Genomic DNA, 22,056 nt, shown 5'->3' on the forward strand with positions numbered 1-22,056 from the left:
GCATGGTGGGTTGTCGTGTCATGCGAAATGGCTCAGTGAGTAAAGCAAGACAGTCCCTGCCTACAGGCGTACAGTCTATAAAGGCATGGCACACGAGGAAAAGGGGACGAGGAGGGAAGAGGAAAAAATGGAACTGTCTTTTAGCAGGGCTGGTGGAAAGAAGGCTCCGCTCCCCTTCTCATCGCCCTCTGCGCTCCCCTGGAAATCCCCCCCCCCAATATGGACTCCTCACGTTGCCGTCTGGTGTAGGCACACAGAGACATCTGAGCTAGCCGCAGGGCAAAACCTCCGACCTCAAAGCCTTTCCTCTCGCTCCCAGGCATGTGCATGGGCGAGTGAGGGTCACTCGCTGGTGCTGGTAACGTTCTCCCCGATCATGGACAAAAGCTCCCTCTTCCTCACCTTTTCCTGGGCGCAGCCATTGCTTTGAAATTGACGGGTCCCCTCCGGGCCCGAGAGGCCTGACGCCCCTTGGCGCCATTTAAGCCCCACGGTGCGGTGTGCCTCTGCTTATCTCCCACCTGCGTGGCGTGGAGGATTTGCTCCTTCCTTTGCAGCGTGCCAAAGCCTGGCGAAGGTGAGAGCAAACATTCCCTCCCCCCATCGAGGCAGGTGGCGTGTTCCCCAGGCATCAGTCACCACAGCGGTGGAAGGGTCAGCACTTTTCCGACAGAGCCGTGGGAAGGAGGACAGCTGGCAGAGGACGGACCGTGCTGCCGGCTGGGTCATGCACGAGCTGCTGCCACTTAGGACGGTATATAAGGAATCCCAAAGAAGTCCCCAGTCCCCAGTAGGCGTCCTGTTCTGCTGAAAATGAAGGGCCTCTTGGTGTTTGCTGCCCTCCTGGCGGTCGCCTTCAGCACTGAGGTCTTTGTGGGGTATGTAGACACAACCTTAGCATGGGAAAATGGCTGTGGCGGGTCTGAGCAGAAGTGCCCCAGCTCTGCTCGCTGTCTCCAGGGAACTTCTCTAGTCTGGGATGACGACAAATATCAGACTCTTGTTTTCAGATCCCAGGATCTAATCCAGAGGGGCTGTAGCTCAGTGATAAGAGTGCCTGCTTTGCAGGCGGAAAAGCCCCTGGCATTTTTTATGGGAAGGAACATGAGTAGCAGCAGAGCAGGATTAGACCCCTTTTGTCCTGAGACCCCCGGTCAGCCACTGGCAGTTAGAGTAGAGACAAAGTTGGGTCAGATCAGCCTCCCCCAACCTGGTGCCCTCCAGCTACTTTGGATTACAAGTCCCATTACAGCCAGGATGATTAGGACCAATGGGGAACTGAAGTCCAAAACATCTGGAGGGCACCAGGCAGGGGAAGGCCGGCCCTACCATGAGGCAGAGTGAGGCGGCTACCTCAGGCAGCAGATGAGGGGGGCAGGCATTATTCACAAACGGGGGCAGACATGCGAATTTATAAAATACAGGTCCGCCTCCCAGTGGTAGAGCACATGCCTCAGTGGTAGAGCTTCACCTTTTGGACTCCATGGTAGAGCCCCTGCTTTGCAAGCAGAAGGTCCTGGGTTCAGTCTCTGGCATCTCCAGGTAGGGATGGAAAAACTGAACCCATGGAAAGCCGCTGCCAGTCAAAAGTGCAGACATTGCTGAGCTGGACCAATGGTTTGACTCAGGAAGGATAAGGCCACTTGCTGCGTTCCTTACTTGAACAGCCTATGGGCCTTTAGTCTCCCCATGAAAAAGGGTGACTAAGGGGAGGCTAAGGGGAGACATGACAGAGGGGTACAAAATTATGCATGGGGTGGAGAATGTGGATAGGGAGGCCTTTTTCTCCCTCTCCCATAACACTAGAACCCACTGGGGTCACCCCATGAAGATGATCAGTGGGAGATTCAGGACAGAGCAAAGGAAGGGCTTCTTCATTCAGCACAGAGTTAAACTATGGCACTCGCTGCCACAGGATGTAGTGATGGCCCCCAGTTTGGATGGCTTTAAAAGCGTATTGGACAAGTTCCTGGAGAAGAATAAGGCTATCCGTGGCTACTAGTCCTGGTGGCTCTATGCTACCTCCAATATCGGAGGCAGTCTGCCTGTGAACACCAGTTGTTGGGGAACATGGGTGGGAGGGTGCTGCTGTGCTCATGCCCTGCTTGTAGGTTTCCTGTGGACAGCTGGTTGGCCACTGTGTGAGCAGAGCGCTGGAACAGATGGACGCATGGTCTGATCCAGCAGGGCGCTTCTGATGTAGTCATTTCTAGGAAAATAACCCATGGTGTAAATGTCTCTAATCACAATTTGGTACAATCCTTTCAAAATCCTAGCGCATGATTACTTTTTTTGTGGTTTTCTTCATGGCTAGTAATTTGTGCATAGTGTATTTCTTGTAGTCTCTTAGAAAGGTTCTCCCACCCTAACGTAGATAATAATGGAAAGAATTGGTTGTTGTTTGTTTGTTCCAGAGATGTCTTGCATTCTTCCACTAAGTCATAGGCCGAAGCACACTGCACTACAGCAGCACCTAGTGACAGAAAAAAGGCATTACAACACAACTTTAGCACAGCAGCAAAACATGTATGGGGGGAGCACACGCATGTGTGTCCCATTCTAGAAACGATGCCTGTTTCAACTAGCAACCACTGAAGTTTGTGCACAAACCCAGCCACAGAAAAACAACTGTGTCTATCATTCATGAAAGTCAACTGTTAGATGTGCCTGCTTGGGGTGATGATAGCAAAAAAAGAGAGAGAACATCCGAACATCAGAAGAGCCCTGCTGGATCAGACCAAGGGTCCATCTACTCTAGCATTCTGCTCACACAGTGGCCAGCCAGCTGTTGACCAGGACCCCACAAGCAGGGCATGAGCGCAACACATTCCCACCCGTGTTCCCCAGCAACTGGTGTACACAGGCTCACTGCCTCTGGTCCTGGAGGTAGCACACAGGCATCTGGAGGACTAGTGGCCATCGATAGCCTTTTCCTCCAGGAATTTGCCCAGCCCCCTTTCAAAGCCGTCCAGAGTGGTGGCCATCATAACGGCTTGTGGTAGCAAATTCCAGAGTTTGACTCTGCGCTGTGTGAAGACGCCCTTCCCTTTATCTGTCCTGAATCTCCCACCAATCAGCTTCATGGGGTGACCCTATTGGGGGTCATGAGAGGGAGAAAAATGTCTCCCTCTCCACATTCTCCACACCATGCATCATTTTGCACACCTCTATCATGTCTCCCCTCACCCTCCTTTTTTCCAGGCTAAACAAGCCCAGCTGTTGTAACCTTCCCTCACAGGGGAGATGCTCCAGCCCCTCGATCATTTTAGTTGCCCCTTTCTGCAATTTTTCCAGTTCTACAATATCCTTTTTTAGGTGTAGTGACCAGAACTGTACACAGTATTCTTATGTGTGGTCGTATCATAGATTTGTATAAGGGGAGTGTGATCTTGACAGTTTTATTCTCAATTCCTTTTCTAATTATGCCTAACATGGAGTTTGCCATGAGTGCTTTGGCTATTGGGTGGTATAGAAATCTAAAAAATAAATACATACATCAGAACAAAACAAAACACCTTCATATAATTTGCCTCTGCAGTCAACAGGTGCTAAGGATCTTTGCTGCTGATGACTTCCAAGTGGAGAAGGTGAAGGAGTTGGACGCATTGGATGATCTTCAGGTAATGTAATGGAACAGAATTGGACCCAGCACTTGATCCTTACTAATGGTTTATTGCTTGAACTGCTGCGGATGTTGTCATAGAATCATGGCACTTGAAGAGAGTAGAACAGGGGTGCAAAGCCTCAGACCTGCAGATCTAATCCAGCCCTCCAGGGGGTCCCAATCCAACTCCCTGGGATTTCTCATATAGCCACACCCTTTCCCTGGCCCCTCCTCCTTTCCCCTGGCCACGAATTGTTTGGTGGGTCCCTGGCTTTTACAGTCCCCCCCCCCTATTCTAAAAGGTTGACTCTGGGATTTTGTGTATTTTTGGCCCTGCCCCTTTTGCCTTTGGCCCCACCCACCACTGGAATGCAGCCCCCTAGAGCTTCTCCACAATGGAATTCGGCCCTCGGGCTGAAAGAGGTTCTGCACCCCGGTGGTAGATTCCCACATCAGTTCCCTTCCTTTGCCACGTGCAGGGCCGCCTACCCGAGGACTAACCCTGGCTGCCCCATGCCATGCCCGATGCTGCCAGCCAAGGGCCTGTCCCCTGCAGGAAAGGTCTAGGAGCAGGCATCTCCTCCTCCTTCTCATGTATGGGAAAAACTTGCTTACCCTGGTGGGTCCCTGTGTGGGGTGGGAGTCCCTCACCCCCCATTCACTCTCTCTCACACTCACACAAAAAACACATCCTGCTGGACTTCCCCTCTGATCTGCCCCAACCAGCTGCGCAAGGCCCCCTCAGGAGAGAGGTTGGGAGCCATTGCTTGCGCTGGCTGTGCAAATGGCTTGGGAGACTCTTTACCTCAGTCACTCCCTCCTTTGGCTTCTTCTGGGGTCAAAACAGACATTGCTTTAAATCCATATCTAGCAGCTATGCCTCCCCCCACCCATTTTTACTTTGCAGTAGATGCAGGACCCCCGATCTAGATCTTAAAAGCCCCCCCCCCTGCCCCTGCAGGATTTCAGTCCCGATCAGGAGCCCTGTGCCTCCTCCAGAGTAACAGTTTAAACAGACGCCGCTAAATACGGATTTAAAGTAATGTGCATTTTGACTCCAAGTATTTCCTCTTCTATCCCGCCAGCTTCATAGAGAGCACCATCACCTCAAGGGGCAGGCCAGTAGGGTTCCTTTAAGGAGAAGTGCTTGAATAGAAGGAGGGACTCATAGAAGCCTAGAATCATAGAATAGTAGGGTTGGAAGGGGCCTACAAGGCCATCGAGTCCAACCCCCTGCTCAGTGCAGGAATCCAAGTTAGAGCATCCCTGACAGATGGCTGTCCAGCCTCGTCTTGAACGCCTCCGGTGTGGGAGAGCCCACCGCCTCCCTAGAGAATGGGTTCCATTGTCGTATTGCTCTAACAGTCAGGAAGTTTCTCCTGATCTTCAGCCGGAATCTGGCTTCCTGTCACTTGAGCACATTCTTCTGTGTCCTGCACTCTGGGATGATCCAGAAGAGATCCTGGCCTTCCTCTCTGGGACAACCTTTCAAGTACTTGAAGAGCGCTGTCCTATCTCCCCTCAGTCTTCTCTTCTCAAGGCTAAACATGACCAGTTCTTCAGTCTCTCTTCATAGGGCTTTGTTTCCAGTCCCCTGATCATCTTTGTTGCCCTCCTCTGAACCCTCTCCAGTTTGTCTGCATCCTTCTTAAAGTGAGGTGCCCAGAACTGGACGCAGTACTCCATATGAGGCCTAACCAGTGCTGAGTAGAGGGGAACTAGTACTTCCCAGGATTTGGAAGCTATGCTTCTATGAATGCAGCCCAAAATAGCATTGGACTTTTTTGCAGCCACATCACATTGTTAGCTCATGTGCAGCTTGTGATCGACAACAATTCCAAGATCCTTCTCACTTGTAGTATTGTTGAGCCAAGTATCCCCCATCTTGTAACCATGCATTTAGTTTCTTTTTTTTAGGTGCAGAACTTGGCATTTAACCCTATTAAATTTCATTCTGTTGTTTTTTGCCCAGCATTCCAGTCTATCAAGATCACTTTGAATTTTGTTTCTGTCTTCCAGGATATTAGCTATTCTGCCCAATTTTGTGTCATCTGCAAATTTGATCAGCATTCCCTGCACCTGCTCCTCCAAGTCATTAATAAAAATGTTGAAGAGCACTGGGCCCAGGACTGAGCCCTGCGGTACCGCACTCGTTACCTCTCCCCAGTTTGGGAAGATCCCATTGAGAAGCACTCTTTGAGTCCAGTTCTGTAGCCAACTGTGGATCCACCGGATCGTTGCTTCATCTAGCCCACTTTAAGCTAGTTTGCTCATCAGGATATCATGGGGCACTTTGCCAAAAGCTTTGCTCACTCCTCAAGAGGAAGGGACTCCTCTGGAGCAAGGCCTGCAACGAACTGCAGCTGAGCCCTGGCTGGGGCTCAGGAAGCTCTGGCAATAAAAGCCTGCAGTATCACTCTACTTATTGCTGGAAACAATGTCTTCTAATAACCCTGGTGCCTTGTTCCTCTGACCTTACTCTGTGATTGAGCCTTTGTGCTATTGACCTTGGACCCCTGCTTGACTCTGCTTCTTGGGCTGTATATTGTATCTGCCTGTTTATCTGTGTTTGGCCCCTGGGTGCTCTTCGAACCTCTCTTTTGGAACTCTTCCTCTTGCCTGGTAAAATGGTGCCTTTGACCATTTCCTGCGTATTGACCTTCTTTGGATCTCCCCTTAGTTCAACCCAATGCTAAGCCTGATCCAGCTGTAGCAGGACAGACTGGTGTAGATAATACTGAACTACATCACCCAATGGTCTGACTTGGTAAAGGTTGCTTCTTCTGTAGAAAGCAGCTTTCCCCAACCTGGTGGTCTCCAGATATCTTGGATGACAACTTCCGGTGTTCCTGGTCGTTGGCCATGCGGGCTGGGGGCAGATGGGAGTTGAAGTCTGGAGGGCACCAGAAGTGGGGAAGGCTGGTGTAAAGTTTTATAGTATTATACATGGCTGGAGGGGGTGGAAACAAATCTTTCTCCTCCTTCCATACTATGACCGCTCATGTCACATCCACAACTGAAAAGGAGATTTCCCAGCAAGGTTAAGCCAAGTTGTTTACAGGTTGTCCTTGGTAGTAGAAGGCTGAGTTCTCTCATTTTGGGGACCAGGTTTCCAAAGAGAAATCAATTTAACCCAGACAAAATAAAGCACTTCTTCAAACAAGATGGAAGGACCTTGTGGTGATGGCTGCCACCTTAGATGACTTTAAAGGGGAGTGGGCCAGTGAATGGAGGAGGAAAGGCTTATCAGTGGCTACTGGCCAATGGGGGTCTCTGAGTTCACAGAGGGAGCATGCTACTGAATACTAATTGCTGGGGACCAATGGGAGGGAAGGGCATGTGAGCTTCCCAGACACATCTGTTCCTTCTGTATGTCTTCCCAAAGGGATCTGTCTGTCTTGCCAAAAGCGTCTGTCTTCCCAAAGGCATATGTCTGTCTTCTGTCTAGCATCTGTCTTTCCAAAGGCATCTGTGGAAAGCAGGTTGCCAGTAAGGGAATGCTTACATCCTTAACTAGAGCACTGTATGAGGTATCACAAAACATCCTCCATGCGTTTATATAAACACAGACATTTCTTACTTTCATGACCAGCTGGATTTCTGGCAAGCTCCAACTCACCCTGAGAAACCCATAGATGTGCGTGTCCCATTCCCCAGCCTCCAAGGGGTCAAAGTCTTCCTGGAGTCCAATGGCATCCAGTACAACGTCATGATTCAGGACCTCCAGGTCAGTGCCCTGCTCAGGTGGAAGAAAAACAGGCACGTGGCTTGTGGAGGGCTGTGTGTTGTGAACCCAGAGGCCAGATGTAGAAACTACCTGCTTGTCTACAGGATGGGATCGTGGTATTGTGGAGCTGGCAGGGCTGGTCCTATCATTTGGCAGAGGGAGGCTGTGGCGGTAGCAGTGGCAAGGTCTTGGAGGACAGAGCTGGGTGTGCCCCACAGCCTGCCCTGCACCCATCTAAACTCGCCAGCTGCAGTTGGGCATGGCGGAAGACACCGGCCTGTAGCCAGTGCTGAAATAAGATGCAGCTGCCAGTCCAGCCGGCTTCTGTGCATGAAATGGGGGGGGGGGCAGCATCCTCTTGTCCTTTCCCCTAGGCAGAGGAATGTCTTGGGTCAGCCCTGGGGCTAAAGATTCTCCAATTCAATACAATAGCCATGGAGGTCTCCATCGTGCACCAGGCTCTCCAACCCCATCCCAGCTGCTGTGCTTCCTTACATTAGAACGGGGTTCTCCAGCATGGTGCTTGTGGCCACCAAGGTGCTGCACGGACATCTCATTTGGTGCATGCCAGGCTCCTGCCTCTCCTGATTTTTGTTTTATTTCTTAAGATTTTCTAAACTTTTTTTTTTCAAGCTTCTCGGAGTAGTTGCTTTTCTTTTAGTCTCACCAGTCTGGCTTCTGGGAAATGAATGTTCTGTGACCAGCTGTGCCCACCATGGTGGCCATTTTATGAATGGGCAAGGTGCCCCATGGCAGCCATTTTGTGAGAACACCCATGGCGCTCTCTCCTGTGCCCATCAACCCCCAAAAGTTGGGGACCCCTGTGTAGCCTGTGCGGAGGCAGGAGGTATTGGGCGTTATACTTCTGAATGGACAGAGGATGAACGATGTGGAGCTTTTGCATGACTTGTGCAACACCCCAGAATCATAAGGCGGCTCTGAAATCCAAGTGAAATTATCTGTCAGAGGGAAACACAAAGCAAGGCGGAGCTTTGCTTCATGCTGCATTTGCATGGCTGATTCTTCCCCTTTCACTTGTCCCTTCTAGTCCTTGATCGACGAGGAAAAGCTTCACATGACACATCAACGCTTTATGCCCCGATCAAGCGAGACCTTTAACTATGGCGCATACCACAACCTGGATGAGGTAGGTGCAATGAGTTCATATTTGGACTTGGTTATGATTGTGCCATGTAGTCTTCCATTTAATTGGGGTGGGGAGGTATGACAATAAGGATTTAGAGGGCAGCAAGTAAAAATATTTCAGAGTTAACATTATGACAATGGGAATATTCACCTTTCTCTGATCCTATTGGGTCATTGCTGCTTTAGTGATGTTTTCCTCTCCTCCTGATTACTGCTTCCTTCCTTTTTCCTGGATGCATGATCCCACCTGAGGAGGGATGATGTGATGGATGGGATGCCATCACAGCACTAGTGCTATATAGTCAATATGATTGGCCTACATGATGTCATCACTGAAGGTACACCAAGCTAATTGAGAATGAGGGCAATGCTTGCTGGATGAGTTACATCAGTGATGCTAGCCAATCAGGGATCACACAGTGAATGAGATGTACTTGGCCAATCAGTTGTACATAGCCAGTTGTACAGTGGAGGTGCATGATAAGATCCACCTTGGGTAAAGCCAACTGAGAAAGAGAGGACATTGTAAACGAAGAGGTGAACACTTTTGCAAGTGTTACTGAAAAATCATCAAAGGAGGCAGGGGTTTATTGGTATTGCTGAAAACATTCCTGAAAAACAGTGAGTGGATCTGGCTCCACTCTCATCTAATTCAATAGCAATGTATTCTGATTTATTTATTTATTCATTCATTCATTTCATTGCTATACCGCCCAATAACCAAAGTTCTCTGGGCAGTTCACAATGATTGAAACTGGCTGGGCCAGTTCCAAAGGACTGGAGAGCCTGTTACAACGGAGGCATCCTAGTGCCACCAGATTTTTCTTAGTTGTCCGTTCTTCATTTCTGGGCATCGCAGCCTCATAGAAATGTCAGGTCCTCAAGAAGTGGTGGTGAGTGCAGGCCACCACACTGTCCCTGCGTCTTCCCCTTCCCGTCCTCTTACCATTGCCCCAGTATCCTTCTCTGTTGGCCACCGTGGTGCCACAATCCTGATTCATGATGATTTTGTCCATGATCTCATAAAGAGAGAAGGCAGTATCACTGATGTGCCGATGGCCTCTCCCCTCCTAACCAGAGGATGTGCAGTGGCCCTTAGGTAAGACATGGCCAGTCAAGTGCCATCCCACAGTTTAATTGACTAATTCTGCCACTTAGAAGGCAAATAAATAAATATTTGCCTTCTAAGTGGCAGATAACTGGAAAATAAATCCCTGGGTAGTATCCAATAGTCTACATAGAGTAGACCCATTGAAATGAATGTGGCTAACTATGTAGGACTAACATTGGATACTAGCTCTGATTCCTTTCTCAGGACAGAATTTCAGAGCACAGACTCTTACAGAGACACACACAATGTGGCCTTACTCAGCTCTTCTCTCTGTCTGCTAGATCTATGCTTATATGGACCTTCTAGTGAGTGAAAGGAGTGACCTGGTTAGTAAAATCCAGATTGGCAAGAGTTACGAGGGCCGCCCAATCAACGTCTTGAAGGTAAGTCACCCCCATATTTGCCAATGTGGAGCCTTCTGTCTTTCTTGATACTGATTTCAGTGGGATGACCCCTGGCTGGGTACTTGCAAAGTGGATGTAGGAGTGGTGGTAATCCCTGGGTGTAGGGTGAGAAGTGAGTGGAGAAAAGTGACTGCATCAAGATGGCACATCTGATAGTGCCAAATAATGGCACATCGTTGGTAAATCAGGGTCCAAATAGACGGTACATGGCAAACACATACAAGAGCCTCTCAATGGGTTTCAAGAGCATTAATGGGAGACCAGAAGTCTAAGTGGAGGAATAATGAGGGGGAGGAGGCTGCTTAACCCTTTCCCTTCCAGCCATTTTCAGCTCAATCCCCCCCCCCCACCAGCTGCATACCTGTCTACAGAGGAAAAATCAGCCAATGAATGGTTAAAGTCAGAACATTTTATATTCCTGCTCAGTTTTTGGTTTTTTTTAGACAAACCTAGCGCTGAAACAGGAAATGGGACAGAGCTAGAAACTTCACAGCTGGCACCAGTGGACAAGGTTTTGGCAGAAACTGTTTATTTTTCGTTATGTAACTTGCTTACACTTTCCGAGCCTTTGAGATTGTAAAAGTCAAGGAAGCAGAAGGTGGGGAGTTGCCCAATTCCCTGCAGTGTCGGCCATGGGCAAAGAAATTACCCAGCAGACTGCTACCACCCTTTACGTCTACCTCAGCTGGAGCCAGGGACTCTCAGACCTTTCACACTTGGGGCACAGAAATAAAGTTTCAAGCCGACACCCTCTATTTCAAGCCCGAAGCCTAAAATTCTAAATAGCAGCAGGACCAAACAGAAGGCTCTGAATTTAGCACTGAGGATTAAGTGGAATAAAGCACACACAAACTTTGAAATAGATGTGAAATGTATTTACAGTAATGAAGGGGAAAAGGGGTACAACGGTGTACAAATAACAAAGAAAATCATAGAAAGCCCAAATAAACCCTTTGGAACAGGCAAAAATAACGAAGCAATACCTAATCCTATCCTATACGTCACCTAAGTAAGGGTCTTCCAATAGGACAGGGCTCAGTTCAGGATCCGAACTCTCATGGGCCCGAAAGCCAATTAGCGTAGGCAGATGTGAGGTGAGCCTCCATAGCAAATCACTGTCAGGCTGAATAACTTCCTCAGCTTTCAGGAGGGGATGTGGGGGGAGTGAAAAGCTCTTGCCACAGCTCAGCTGACATTGTTCAGTCTAATTTGGTAAGAGTTCACCTCTGGCCTTGGCGAGCCTGGAGACTAGAAAAATATGTTAAACCTGCATGTGTTACCATGAGAGCGTTGCAGGCCTCTCGTGAAATGGGGCTTCCTCCCTGGCAGCTAAATCTTAACAAGAAAATGTATTCCTTGACAGTGAGGAATTCTGAGGCCTAGCCAAGTGCTCAGTTTCATGGGATTGTGTTTCTGGAGCTCAAAAGAATTGGGGCCCAAGCCCATAGGTCACAAGTCTGTATTAAATCCACACATGCCTATTTATATATGCGAATTTAGAAATGATTACTAGGATTTATATGTGTTTCACAGAAGGCAAAGCCATCCAAATTAATTTCCCATCCAAGTCACATCCAGTAAAATAAACTCTCTCATTAATTTCCACCCCACCCACAGGTCATCCTAAATCAGCAGTTCTTCGTCAACTACATTTAAGTTGTGATGGTTGTGAAAAAAATCATCACAAAAGAGTGGTTGGTTAATTTTTTCTCGTACCCTTTCACTCCCACCCCACAATGCAACTAAGCTGAGGGGGAAAAGCTTCCGTTGGTACCATTGGCACTCAGGGCTCTGGGGAAAAAATCTGGGGCACTGGTAAATAAGTAATTGCGGGGTTGGGCCCCAGTCTACCAACACTGCTGGGACTGGCAGATGCACAAATAAGGTTTCCCTTCTTTGCTCTCCACACAGTTCAGCACAGGGGGAATCAAGCGGCCAGCGATCTGGATCGACACGGGCATCCACTCTCGTGAATGGGTCACTCAGGCCAGTGGAGTCTGGTTTGCAAAGAAGGTATCGACTGCAAGTTCATCTCAAAATCCTATTTTTCGTAAATGGGAGGGAAAGCACAGGAATGGGTGCATCGTTGGCTACTAGCCCTGACAGTCAAAATAGCTGTGTAAATTCAAGTATGGGTAATGGTCACAGGCAGGACTCATCAGCCTCAGAATCTCAGCATGTATTTATCATTAAAGTTTCTAGTCCTCAAGGCTGCCAATATAAGCTTGAAAGTGTGGAAGAAGATGAAGGGGAGGAGGCTGTCCAGGATTATCTTCACCCTGCATCGTCTTTGCTGCTCCCCTTGGTTATCAAAAGTGAAACACGTTGTCCAAAAATGCAAATATATTCAAATATATTGCTTATTTGGTTTCATCGACTGTAGAATTCAGGGTTTCCAGCCAAGCCAGACTTTGATCTCCAACATGCTTCTCATTATAAATGATGCGCTGTTCACAGCTCTGGCAGAGAAATGAACCTCAGCTACAGATGCATCCCCTGCTCTTTTACCATAAATTCTCCTCTAGAACGGACCTGTGCGCTCTTGAGCAAATACACAATTGATGCTTGCATCTAGGGATGTGTGCTAAGAGTCATCTGAGCCCTTTTTGTTTATCACATTCAGATCGTTGATACTTATGGCAAGGATCCGTCCCTGACCTCCATACTGGATACGTTTGACATCTTCCTCGAAATCGTCACGAACCCTGATGGCTTTGCTTTTACCCACACCAAGGTATCCCACTCCCTTGTTTTGAACTGGGATTGAGGCGGGTAGATCGCACGCACACAGACATACAGCACGAAACGCTTAGCTTCGAGAGCATCTCTGTGGCTTCTGAAATGGGTCGACGGGTTCTTCCTTTTACAGAACCGCATGTGGCGCAAGACCCGGTCTCACAACAGTGGGTCATCCTGTATCGGAGTAGACCCCAACAGGAACTGGGATGCAGGTTTTGGAGGTAAAGGGGCTTTCTTTTTTTCCTGTGGGTGGATTCAGACAAGGGAGTCTCTCCTGTCCCTGTCATCCCCCCACCCTCCTGCACTGGAAAGACTGCAAAGAGGACACCAATTTGCATAACTTTGACACGTGTGCATTTATATGTATAGGTCCATGATTAGCAATAATTAGTATAACTTAACAGAGAAAGAGTACATCTCACCATAATGGACGAGACTGTGATCAGCTGAGCTGTGTGCTCGCCTACTGAGCCTGCTGTCCAGGTGCAAACTGTTGATGGGAAACAGATCTTATGGTTATTTATCTTTAAACTGGAATTGGACAGGAGAATCCTTTCCACAGAGAACACCTTCAAATAGAGGACTGTTCAGCAGAAGCTCTCCAAAACAGAAGACTGTCCTCTGTAAAGTAGGACACCTGGCCACCCTAGTTGGGGAAGCCTGCCTTAAACCATAAGACCATAATGTCTACAGGAATAAAGTACGAGTTTGCGTCTGCTGCCCCAGTGCTAAACACGTTTTGTTGCTGTTCAGTCGCTAAGTCGTGTCCGACTCTTCGTGACCCCATGGACCACAGCACGCCAGGCCTTCCTGTCCTCCACTCTCTCCCGGAGTGTGCTCAAGTCCATATTCATTGCATCGGTGATGCTATCTAGCCATCTCATCCTCTGTCGTCCCCTTCTCCTTTTGCCTTCAGTCTTTCCCAGCATCAGGGTCTTTTCCAGGGAGTTTTCTCTTCGCATTAGTTGGCCAAACTATTTGAGCTTCAGCTTCAGTATCTGTCCTTCCAATGAGCACTCAGGGTTGATTTCCTTTAGGATGGACTGATTTGACCTCCTTGCAGTCCAGGGGACTCGTAAGAGTCTTCTCCAGCACCACAGTTCGAAAGCATCAATTCTTTGGTGCTCAGCCTTCCTTATAGTCCAGCTCTCACAGCCATACATTACCACTGGGAAAACCATAGCTTTGATTAGACGGACCTTTGTTGGCAAGGTGATGTCTCTGCGTCTTACTATGCTGTCTAGGTTTGCTTTCCTCCCAAAGAGCAAGCGTCTTTTAATTTCATGGCTACAGTCACCGTCTGCAGTGATCTTGGAGCCCAAGAAAATACAATCTGTCACTGCTTCCATTTCTTCCCCTTCTATATGCCAGGGAGTGATGGGGCCAGATGCCATGATCTTAGTTTTTTTAATGTTGAGTTTCAAACCAGCTTTTGCACTCTCCTCTTTCACCCTCAACAAGAGGCTCTTGAGATCCTCTTTGCTTTCTGCCATTAGGGTGGTATCATCTGCATATCTGAGGTTGTTGATAATTCTCCCAGCAATCTTAATTCCGACCTGTGATTCATACAGCCCAGTGTTTCTCATGATGTACTCTGCATATAAGTTAAATAAGCAGGGCAACAATATGCAGCCTTGTCGTACTCCTTTCCCAATTTTGAACCACTCGGTTGTTCCATGTCCGGTTCTTACTGTTGCTTCTTGACCCTCATACAGGTTTCTCAGGAGACAGGTAAGGTGGTCTGGTACCCCCATCTCTTTAAGAATTTGCCACAGTTTGTTGTGATCCACACAATCACAGGCTTTAGTGTAGTCAATGAAGCAGAAATAGACGTTTTTCTGGAATTCTCTTGCTTTCTCCATGATCCTGCGAATGTTGGCGGTTTGATCTCTAGTTCCTCTGCCTCTTCGGAACCCAGCTTGTACTTCTGGTAGTTCTCGGTTCACATACTGCTGAAGCCTAGCTTGTAGGATTTTGAGCATCACCTTGCTGGCATGTGAAATGAGCGCAATTGTGTGGTAGTCTGAACACTCTTTGGCATTGCCCTTCTTTGGAACTGGAATGTAAACTGACCTTTTCCAGTCTTGTGGCCATTGTTGAGTGTTCCAAATTTGTTGGCATGTTGAGTGGAGCACTTTAACAGCATCATCTTTTAGGATCTTAAATAGCTCAGCAGGAATACTGTCATCTCCGCTAGCTTTGTTGTTAGTAATGCTTCCTAAGGCCCACTTGAATAATAATCATTTGGTTGTAGAAAACATAAAATAGTTTTAAAGTAAAAATAATAAAATATGCATCTGTAACCATATACATGCCTAGCTGGATGCCCCCCTGACCATAAAATGTTTGTTTTTTAAAATAACAAAAGGCTGATGCAACCAGCGTCCACCACCCCAGTGAGCCCTGGCATGCTCGTGGTGGCCTGGCGTTGACGCTGGACTGTCTTCTGCTGCCCCCATCTCCTGCTGCTCTCTCGGTGGTCTTGGGGGCAGGGGCTGGATGTAATTCCTAGGGTCCAGCTCTAGATGCTTCCCTGGGGCAGCCGTGAGGTTGGTCTCAAATCGACATTTAACTTTAGATCTGCCTTTATAACCAGTGGAGGCTGGGGGCTCCAATGTCAGAGGGGCGGTGAATTTGCTCTGGGTTTCAGTCAGAACCAGTCAGACTTCTAAAGGAGCTGTCCGCACCTTGGAGGGCTCCTTTAGAGGTCTGACTGAAGCCTGGAGTGGATTCACCGCCCCCTGACATCGGAGCCCCCGGCCTCCACTGGTTATGACTCAATGGATCTTAAACAGGTTCGGGAACGGCTGCCCCTCTGCAGCGTTTGACTGGAGTGGTTCCCAATCGGCAGCTATCAGACTGCTGTGCTCTCTCCTTCCCAGGGCCTGGCTCCAGTGGAAACCCCTGCGCTGACACTTACCGTGGCCCCTATGCCAACTCTGAGTCGGAGGTGAAATCCATTGTGGACTTTGTGCAGAGTCACGGCAACATAAAAGCCTTCATCTCCATCCACAGCTACTCCCAACTTCTCCTCTATCCTTACGGCTATACCAAACAGCCGGCTGCTGATCAGAAGGAGCTGGTACGTCTTGGCAGCACAAAACTCTCCTTTTCCAGCTTCTGATCCCCTCCAGTGGGGTACTGCTACACTTTGAAGTGCAGGCGCTCATCGTGGGAGTCCCCAGAGCCACTCCCCCAAGAAGAGTCCAAAAATGCAGATGGCTACAGTGGCCCACATCAGCACACCAGATCTAGCACTTCTCGTCGCCCCCTCCAGCAGGTCTTTCGCAAAGCTAACGGATCTTAATTGCCCATTCAAGACCAAGCCACCCCCAAATACATGGTATTACAACAGGGATCGCTCGCAACTATATACTGTTGCTGGGAAAATCTGTTCCCCCCACCCTGCCCCAGCTACTGGGAGGATTGCCGGTAAGCTCAGTGGGAACAGGGAAGTCTGAGGGGGTTGGCAGGGGATGTCATCGCCCCTGCTAATGAAAACATCCTGGCGCTTCAACCCTGCGAGCCCTGGCTGATCACCCCTCTGCAAAAAGGATGCCATAGAGCTGGAAAAGGTGCAGAAAAGGCCAACCCCGACATATCTCTCCCCCTCTCTCTCTCAGATTTGTATCCTGCATCTTCAATCCCCCTTAGCGGCTTACAAAACTAAAATAACTTAAATTACAGTAGTAAGTAACAAAACCACACTAGAACTGTATTGGTAAACAATATTTAAGCTGCAATCCTATGCATGTTTAGACAGAAGAAAGTCCTACAACTCCAGCATTCCCCAGTCAGCTCTTTCTTCTGTCTAAACATGCACAGGATTGCAGCCTTATTTCCTTTTTCTGACTATCTGAGACCACCCAATAGCCAACGCATTTCATAAAATAGAGGTTAAAACGATAAAATAAAAAGCAGGCAATAAGAATGACAATAACGTTGCTATAAAAATACACCATGGTTTAAAAGGGTTAAAAGTCCCTGGGGGTTGGAGGGAGTTTCTTTGGCACTGAAACCCCCACTTTTAAGTGGGGGATGGAGCCTCCCCTTTCTCAAGGAGGCATTTGTTACTCCTTGGACCTAATCTGACATCCTCACCTTGCTGGATGTAGTCAGTCAAGAAGGGTTAAATATACAGGTCATTAGGGACCCCCCAGCACAACCATTAAAACTCATCGCAAAGATGGAGGAGGAGAACGGACATGACAGGAAAACAAATGGTGGAGACAAATAAAAGCGGGTCCAGCAAGACTGGAGAACATTCAAATTACCCAATGGAATAAAGAGACAAAGTCTCAGGATGTTGAAAAACGTTTTGGAATAAAACTACGTGTATTTTTTCAACGTCCTGAGACTTTGTCTCTTTATTCCGTTAAGAGACAAAAGCCACAGAGTTCAAACTGGACTCGGCCTTTGCCCAAACTAGTGCCCTCCAGATGTTTTGGGCTACAACTCCCAGCATTCCTGATCATTGGCCATGCTACCTAGGATGGATGGGAGTTGAAGTCCAACACATCTGGAAGGCACCAGGTTGAGAAAGGCTGAAATAGGCCTTCACACACCATGTTACACATTCCCCACTTTTCCCGAGAGCTGAGAAGTTCCAGGGTGGTGCTACAAGGTTGAATGTCCTTTGGATGAGAAAGCCAGGGGACTTAATATTATATTTGCAGTTGTTCTTTTATTTACAAAATTTAAACAGTCTACTGGAAGCCAGCAGAGTCCTAAACACAGCCAGCAGATCTCCAGAGGGCAACTTGTGCAGTCTCTTCACAGGCTGTCTCCCCCTGGCCACCTTCCCCAGTTTCAGTCAATTCTAGCTAGAAACTCTGAGCTGCAGTTCAGATTTATTTTAAGATCTTTTCTACACAAGGCTGTGAATTTGCTGTATCTACTTTTGGTTTTGTCACAGAATTGACTTCTGAACAATACACCAAGAGCATTTCCTTTCCTGCTTTTCCACTACATAAGCTCTAGGTGGCACTGCACTATAGCAGAATAGTGCAAATACACAAAAGGAAATTGTGCTTTCTTTTGCTTTCACAATTAAATGCTGCATTTTCCCTGCTCTAAAAAAAAACTCACCAGAAGTTCTGGTTAGATACAGAAGTGCAACTGGAGGGTCATGATATCATCTAAAGGACCTTTGAACAACCGTGAGTAGGGAATGACAAGCTCATGATAAATGCCTTGTGTAGAAAAGCCCTAAGTGCTTTTACCCTGCTGTTCAGCCAAAAAGGTTCCCAGCGTGGATTAGATATGATCAATAATGTGAAATGCTTAGGGATTTTTAAAAGTATTAAGTATTTTAAGTAATTAAGCAATATTAAGTATGGAAGTATTATAAATACATACAGACATACAAGACTGTCATGGCCTCAGGCATACAACCAAAAAAATGCAACACAAAAGGAAAAATGGGATGGGGAAAGAGGGGCAGGAAGGGAAGAGAAAAGCAAAACTCAGGCACCAGTTCTTAAAACTTGTAATTCTTATAACAACCAGCTGGGATGGCATCAATTCTTTGCCCAGCCTCTCAGCTGGATGGATACCACCTTCCACAAGCTTTGATGGGTGTCCCATGCCAAAATCTGGATAGAGATCTCCAGCGAACAGGAGACCATGTCCTGTCATTGACAAAACTTCAGCGAAGCATTCTGGACTATTAACAAGCAATCCGCTTTAACAGGAGGCTTGTAACATCTTTTTGAAGACCCAAATTGATGGAAATATTCTAAACATGGGCAAAGCATTCTAGGGAGGAGATACAGGAGAAAAGGAAACAACTGGGAGATAGCAGAATAAGTGGTGGTGGTGGTGTGTGTGTGTTGCAAGGAAGGTATCACCAGAATAAGAGGGAGTATAAAGTGTCCAGTATATCCTGCTCGAATGTAGTGCTCTGTAGATGTGTGGGCTACGTGGCTGGCTGGGACATGCTGGGAGTTGTAGTCCAACATGTCTGGAGTGCATCAGGTTTGGGAAGGCTGGTCCAGAGCATGGAAACATTTGTATGCAAAAAAATACTAATTTTGAATCGTGTTGGGAAATGTAAGCTGACAATAGGACAGAAAGGAGAAACAGGTAAAGCAGTAAACAAGATAGAGTGGGCAAGTGCTGAATTTAAAATAGAAGCGTGGGGGGAAATATCAGACTACATTCTCTCTCCCCAAGCCTGCATCTCTTGGCTGCACACCCCCTCATCTTCAAATATATTGCAGAGAGATCCTTAGTCTCCCAAACCCCTGTATTTCTGAGCTTTCTAGATCTCATTTTGCCTCCTCTTCCTTTCTTGTTGCCTTCCAGGATGCTCTTGCTAAGAAGGCCATCGATGCCCTTGCTTCTCTGTACGGGACCAAATACAGATATGGGAGCATCACGGCTGCCATCTGTAAGTTACTCAAGTGAGAAAACATTACAAGCATAGTCCTCCAAGCCACAAGGGGGTACTCAACTATTTTGAATTGAACTATGTTAGCACCAAGACGGCTGTGTCCGCAATGTCAGCCTTCCCCACCCTGGTGCTCTTGAGATGTGTCAGACTACAACTCCATCTTCCCTGACCATTGGTCATGTTGGCTGGGATGATGGGACTTGTAGTCCAAGACGCCAGGTTGGTGAAGGCTGCATTACATAGTTTGCTTCTAAGGCTGTGGTGCTGGTCATGTTTTGATGTGCATCCAACCCACAGTGCTCTGTACCATCCCATAGCTTGATTGCACATTGACTATGTCTACAAGAAGTTCTTGTAGATGCCAAGGCATGGAGACAGATTGCTCCTGGGCTGCAGGCTGGTCCAATGTCAGATGGAACAGTAGCTGAGCAACTGGCCCATGGGTTGCCTGTGGATGGGTAGGGGTCAGGGCAGGACTTGTATTTACACAACATGGTTGAATTACACAATTTGGCTTTCCTAGACACAGAATGTCAGTCTTTTTGCACAAATGCTTGGGCCAACTGTAAGAGCATCCACTGAGGTTAAGTGTGCAGCTTGCAAGATCGATGTGGAAGGGTGACTGTAGGAGTGCTTGAGAGATAATTTAACTGGATTTTTCACTGCCCTATAATTGAGATGCCTTGTTGGAGATTCCTCAACAAAAAGTTTAATTTCCTGTCCCAAACATGTTGTTTGGAAAAAATAAAGTGAAAGGAGCATGTGGACGGAACTGGTTGGGGAAGAGATGAATTGCAGAAGAGCTAAGTCCCATCCTGGCCCTTTGGTTTGTAAGGATCTTTTAAAATTTTTACACATGTTCAGGGTTTGCTCTGTGACCAAGAGGATTATAAACCCACTTTTTAAAAAATTTCCAGCTTCTTCAAAATTTGTGTGCCAGGCTTTATAATTTCTGGTGCAAATGAAGCCAAATGTACCTACCTGGACATGATAGTAAACAGTCCAGGGCAGTCTCCCCAACCAGATGCACCCTCCAGATGTGTTAGACTACAAATCCCATTATACCCAATCAATATGGGCATACTGGATGGGGATGATGGGAGTTGTTTCCCAAGACATCTGGAGGGCAACTGTTTTGGGAAGGCTGCTCTAGGCTTATGTCCACCATGGAGTTGCCAAGAGAGATTATGCTGCGTCTCCCCTTTATTTTCAATGAAGCATATTGAGTTTTAGTAGACACAGTGTTTAATTACCATTTTGTGCAAAATTTTCTATATGGGAGAAGGAATGATAGTTGTATACCAGAGAGGCGATATGGCTGTGTTAAAAAAAAAAAAGTGTACCCATTTCCTTTATCTAGACCCAGCAAGTGGTGGAACTATTGACTGGACCTACGACCAAGGCATTAAATATTCTTATACGTTTGAGCTGCGAGACACAGGCCGTAATGGGTTCTTGCTCCCTGCCAACCAAATCATCCCTACTGCTGAGGAGACGTGGTTGGCCCTGATGGTCATCATGGAGCACACACAAGCTCATCCATATTAAAACCAGAGCAGAGGCACTGTTTTCTCGGGAGGCAACCTCACCACCAACACATGCAAGCCTCCTTGGCCATAATAAATGAATGAAGTCACTGTTTTGTTATCTTATTCTTGCAAATAAGTCCTTCACATTTCATTGTTGTTGTTGTTGTTCAGTCGTTAAGTCATGTGTGACTCTTTGTGACCCCATGGACCATAGCACGCCAGGCCTTCCTGTCCTCCGCTCTCTCCCAGAGTGTGCTCAAGTTCATATTCACTGCATCGGTGATGCTATCTGGCCATCTCATCCTCTGCTGTCACCTTCTCCTTTTGCCTTCAATCTTTCCCAGCATCAGGGTCTTTTCCAGGGAGTTTTCTCTTCGCATTAGGTGGCCAAAATATTGGAGCTTCAGTTTCAGTATCTGTCCTTCCAATGAGCACTCAGGGTTGATTTCCTTTAGGATGGACTGACCAGACCTCCTTGCAGTCCAGGGGACTCGTAAGAGTCCTCTCCAGCACCACAGTTCGAAAGCATCAATTCTTCTGTGCTCAGCCTTCCTTATAGTCCAGCTCTCACAGCCATACGTTACTACTGGGAAAACCATAGCTTTGATTAGACGGACCTTTGTCGGCAAGGTGATGTCTCTGCTTCTTACTATGCTGTCTAGGTTTGCCATAGCTTTCCTCCCAAGGAGCAAGCGTCTTTTAATTTCATGGCTGCAGTCACCGTCTGCGGTGATCTTGGAGCCCAAGAAAATAAAATCTGTCACTGCTTACATTTCCTCCCCTTCTATATGCCAGGAAGTGATGGGGCCAGATGCCATGATCTTGGTTTTTTTAATGTTGAGTTTCAAACCAGCTTTTGCATTCTCCACTTTCACCCTCAACAAGAGGCTCTTTTGATCCTCTTCGCTTTCTGCCATTAGGGTGGTATCATCTGCGTTATTCCTCTTTCACTAAAAAGGATTCAAGTGATGGGAGTCCAGAGGAATATAGTCATTTTAAACTCTTCTGTGAAATACTAGAAGAGTCTTCTTGGTACATGGGTAGGAAACAAAGATCCTCGCTTCCCTGTAGTGTTGGGTAACTTTACAAAGGATGTTTCTCTTTTAGGCTGTTGTCTCAGGACTCATTCACATGACCACCTGTGTTTGATCACTGTGGGGAAAACCTGTGTGTGGTTGGCTCTTGTTCACAGGCACCCATCACATGCAGGATTTGGTTATGAGCATGTGCTGATGTGGGAGCCATTCAAGGAAGACTCCCTTTCCATTTTGATATGAAACACAAAAATATTGAATGTCTCAAGAGACATTTAAAACCTCACTTCAAATCAATACAGTTCCTTTGGCCATTAATATCTGGCAATGACCTGACTGATAACCCATGATATTAAAAGGTTCATAGC

General features: G+C 47.3%; 1 protein-coding gene across 1 annotated transcript; it reads left to right on the top strand.

Moving 5' to 3' along the window:
- The first annotated feature begins 785 nt into the window (after nt 1–785).
- Nucleotides 786–22,056, top strand: LOC146339284 (carboxypeptidase A1-like). Its single transcript, XM_084808975.1, has 11 exons — nt 786–878; nt 3,539–3,620; nt 7,197–7,331; nt 8,380–8,478; nt 9,870–9,971; nt 11,904–12,005; nt 12,616–12,726; nt 12,862–12,952; nt 15,614–15,813; nt 19,038–19,122; nt 20,486–22,056. The coding sequence occupies exons 1-11, from the start codon at nt 814–816 to the stop codon at nt 20,671–20,673; spliced, it is 1,260 nt and encodes a 419-aa protein (XP_084665101.1). The 5' UTR covers nt 786–813; the 3' UTR covers nt 20,674–22,056.

Source organism: Heloderma suspectum, chromosome 7, assembly GCF_057233095.1.
Source record: "Heloderma suspectum isolate Gila_16-S chromosome 7, 16-S_ref, whole genome shotgun sequence".
NCBI lineage: Eukaryota > Metazoa > Chordata > Lepidosauria > Squamata > Helodermatidae > Heloderma > Heloderma suspectum.

Coding starts and splice junctions, on each gene's coding strand:
- LOC146339284 (XM_084808975.1), top strand. CDS start 814: ATGAAGGGCCTCTTGGTGTTTGCTGCCCTCCTGGCGGTCGCCTTCAGC. Junction 879..3,538: donor AGCACTGAGGTCTTTGTGGG/GTATGTAGACAC, acceptor TTGCCTCTGCAG/TCAACAGGTGCTAAGGATCT. Junction 12,006..12,615: donor GAGTCTGGTTTGCAAAGAAG/GTATCGACTGCA, acceptor TATCACATTCAG/ATCGTTGATACTTATGGCAA.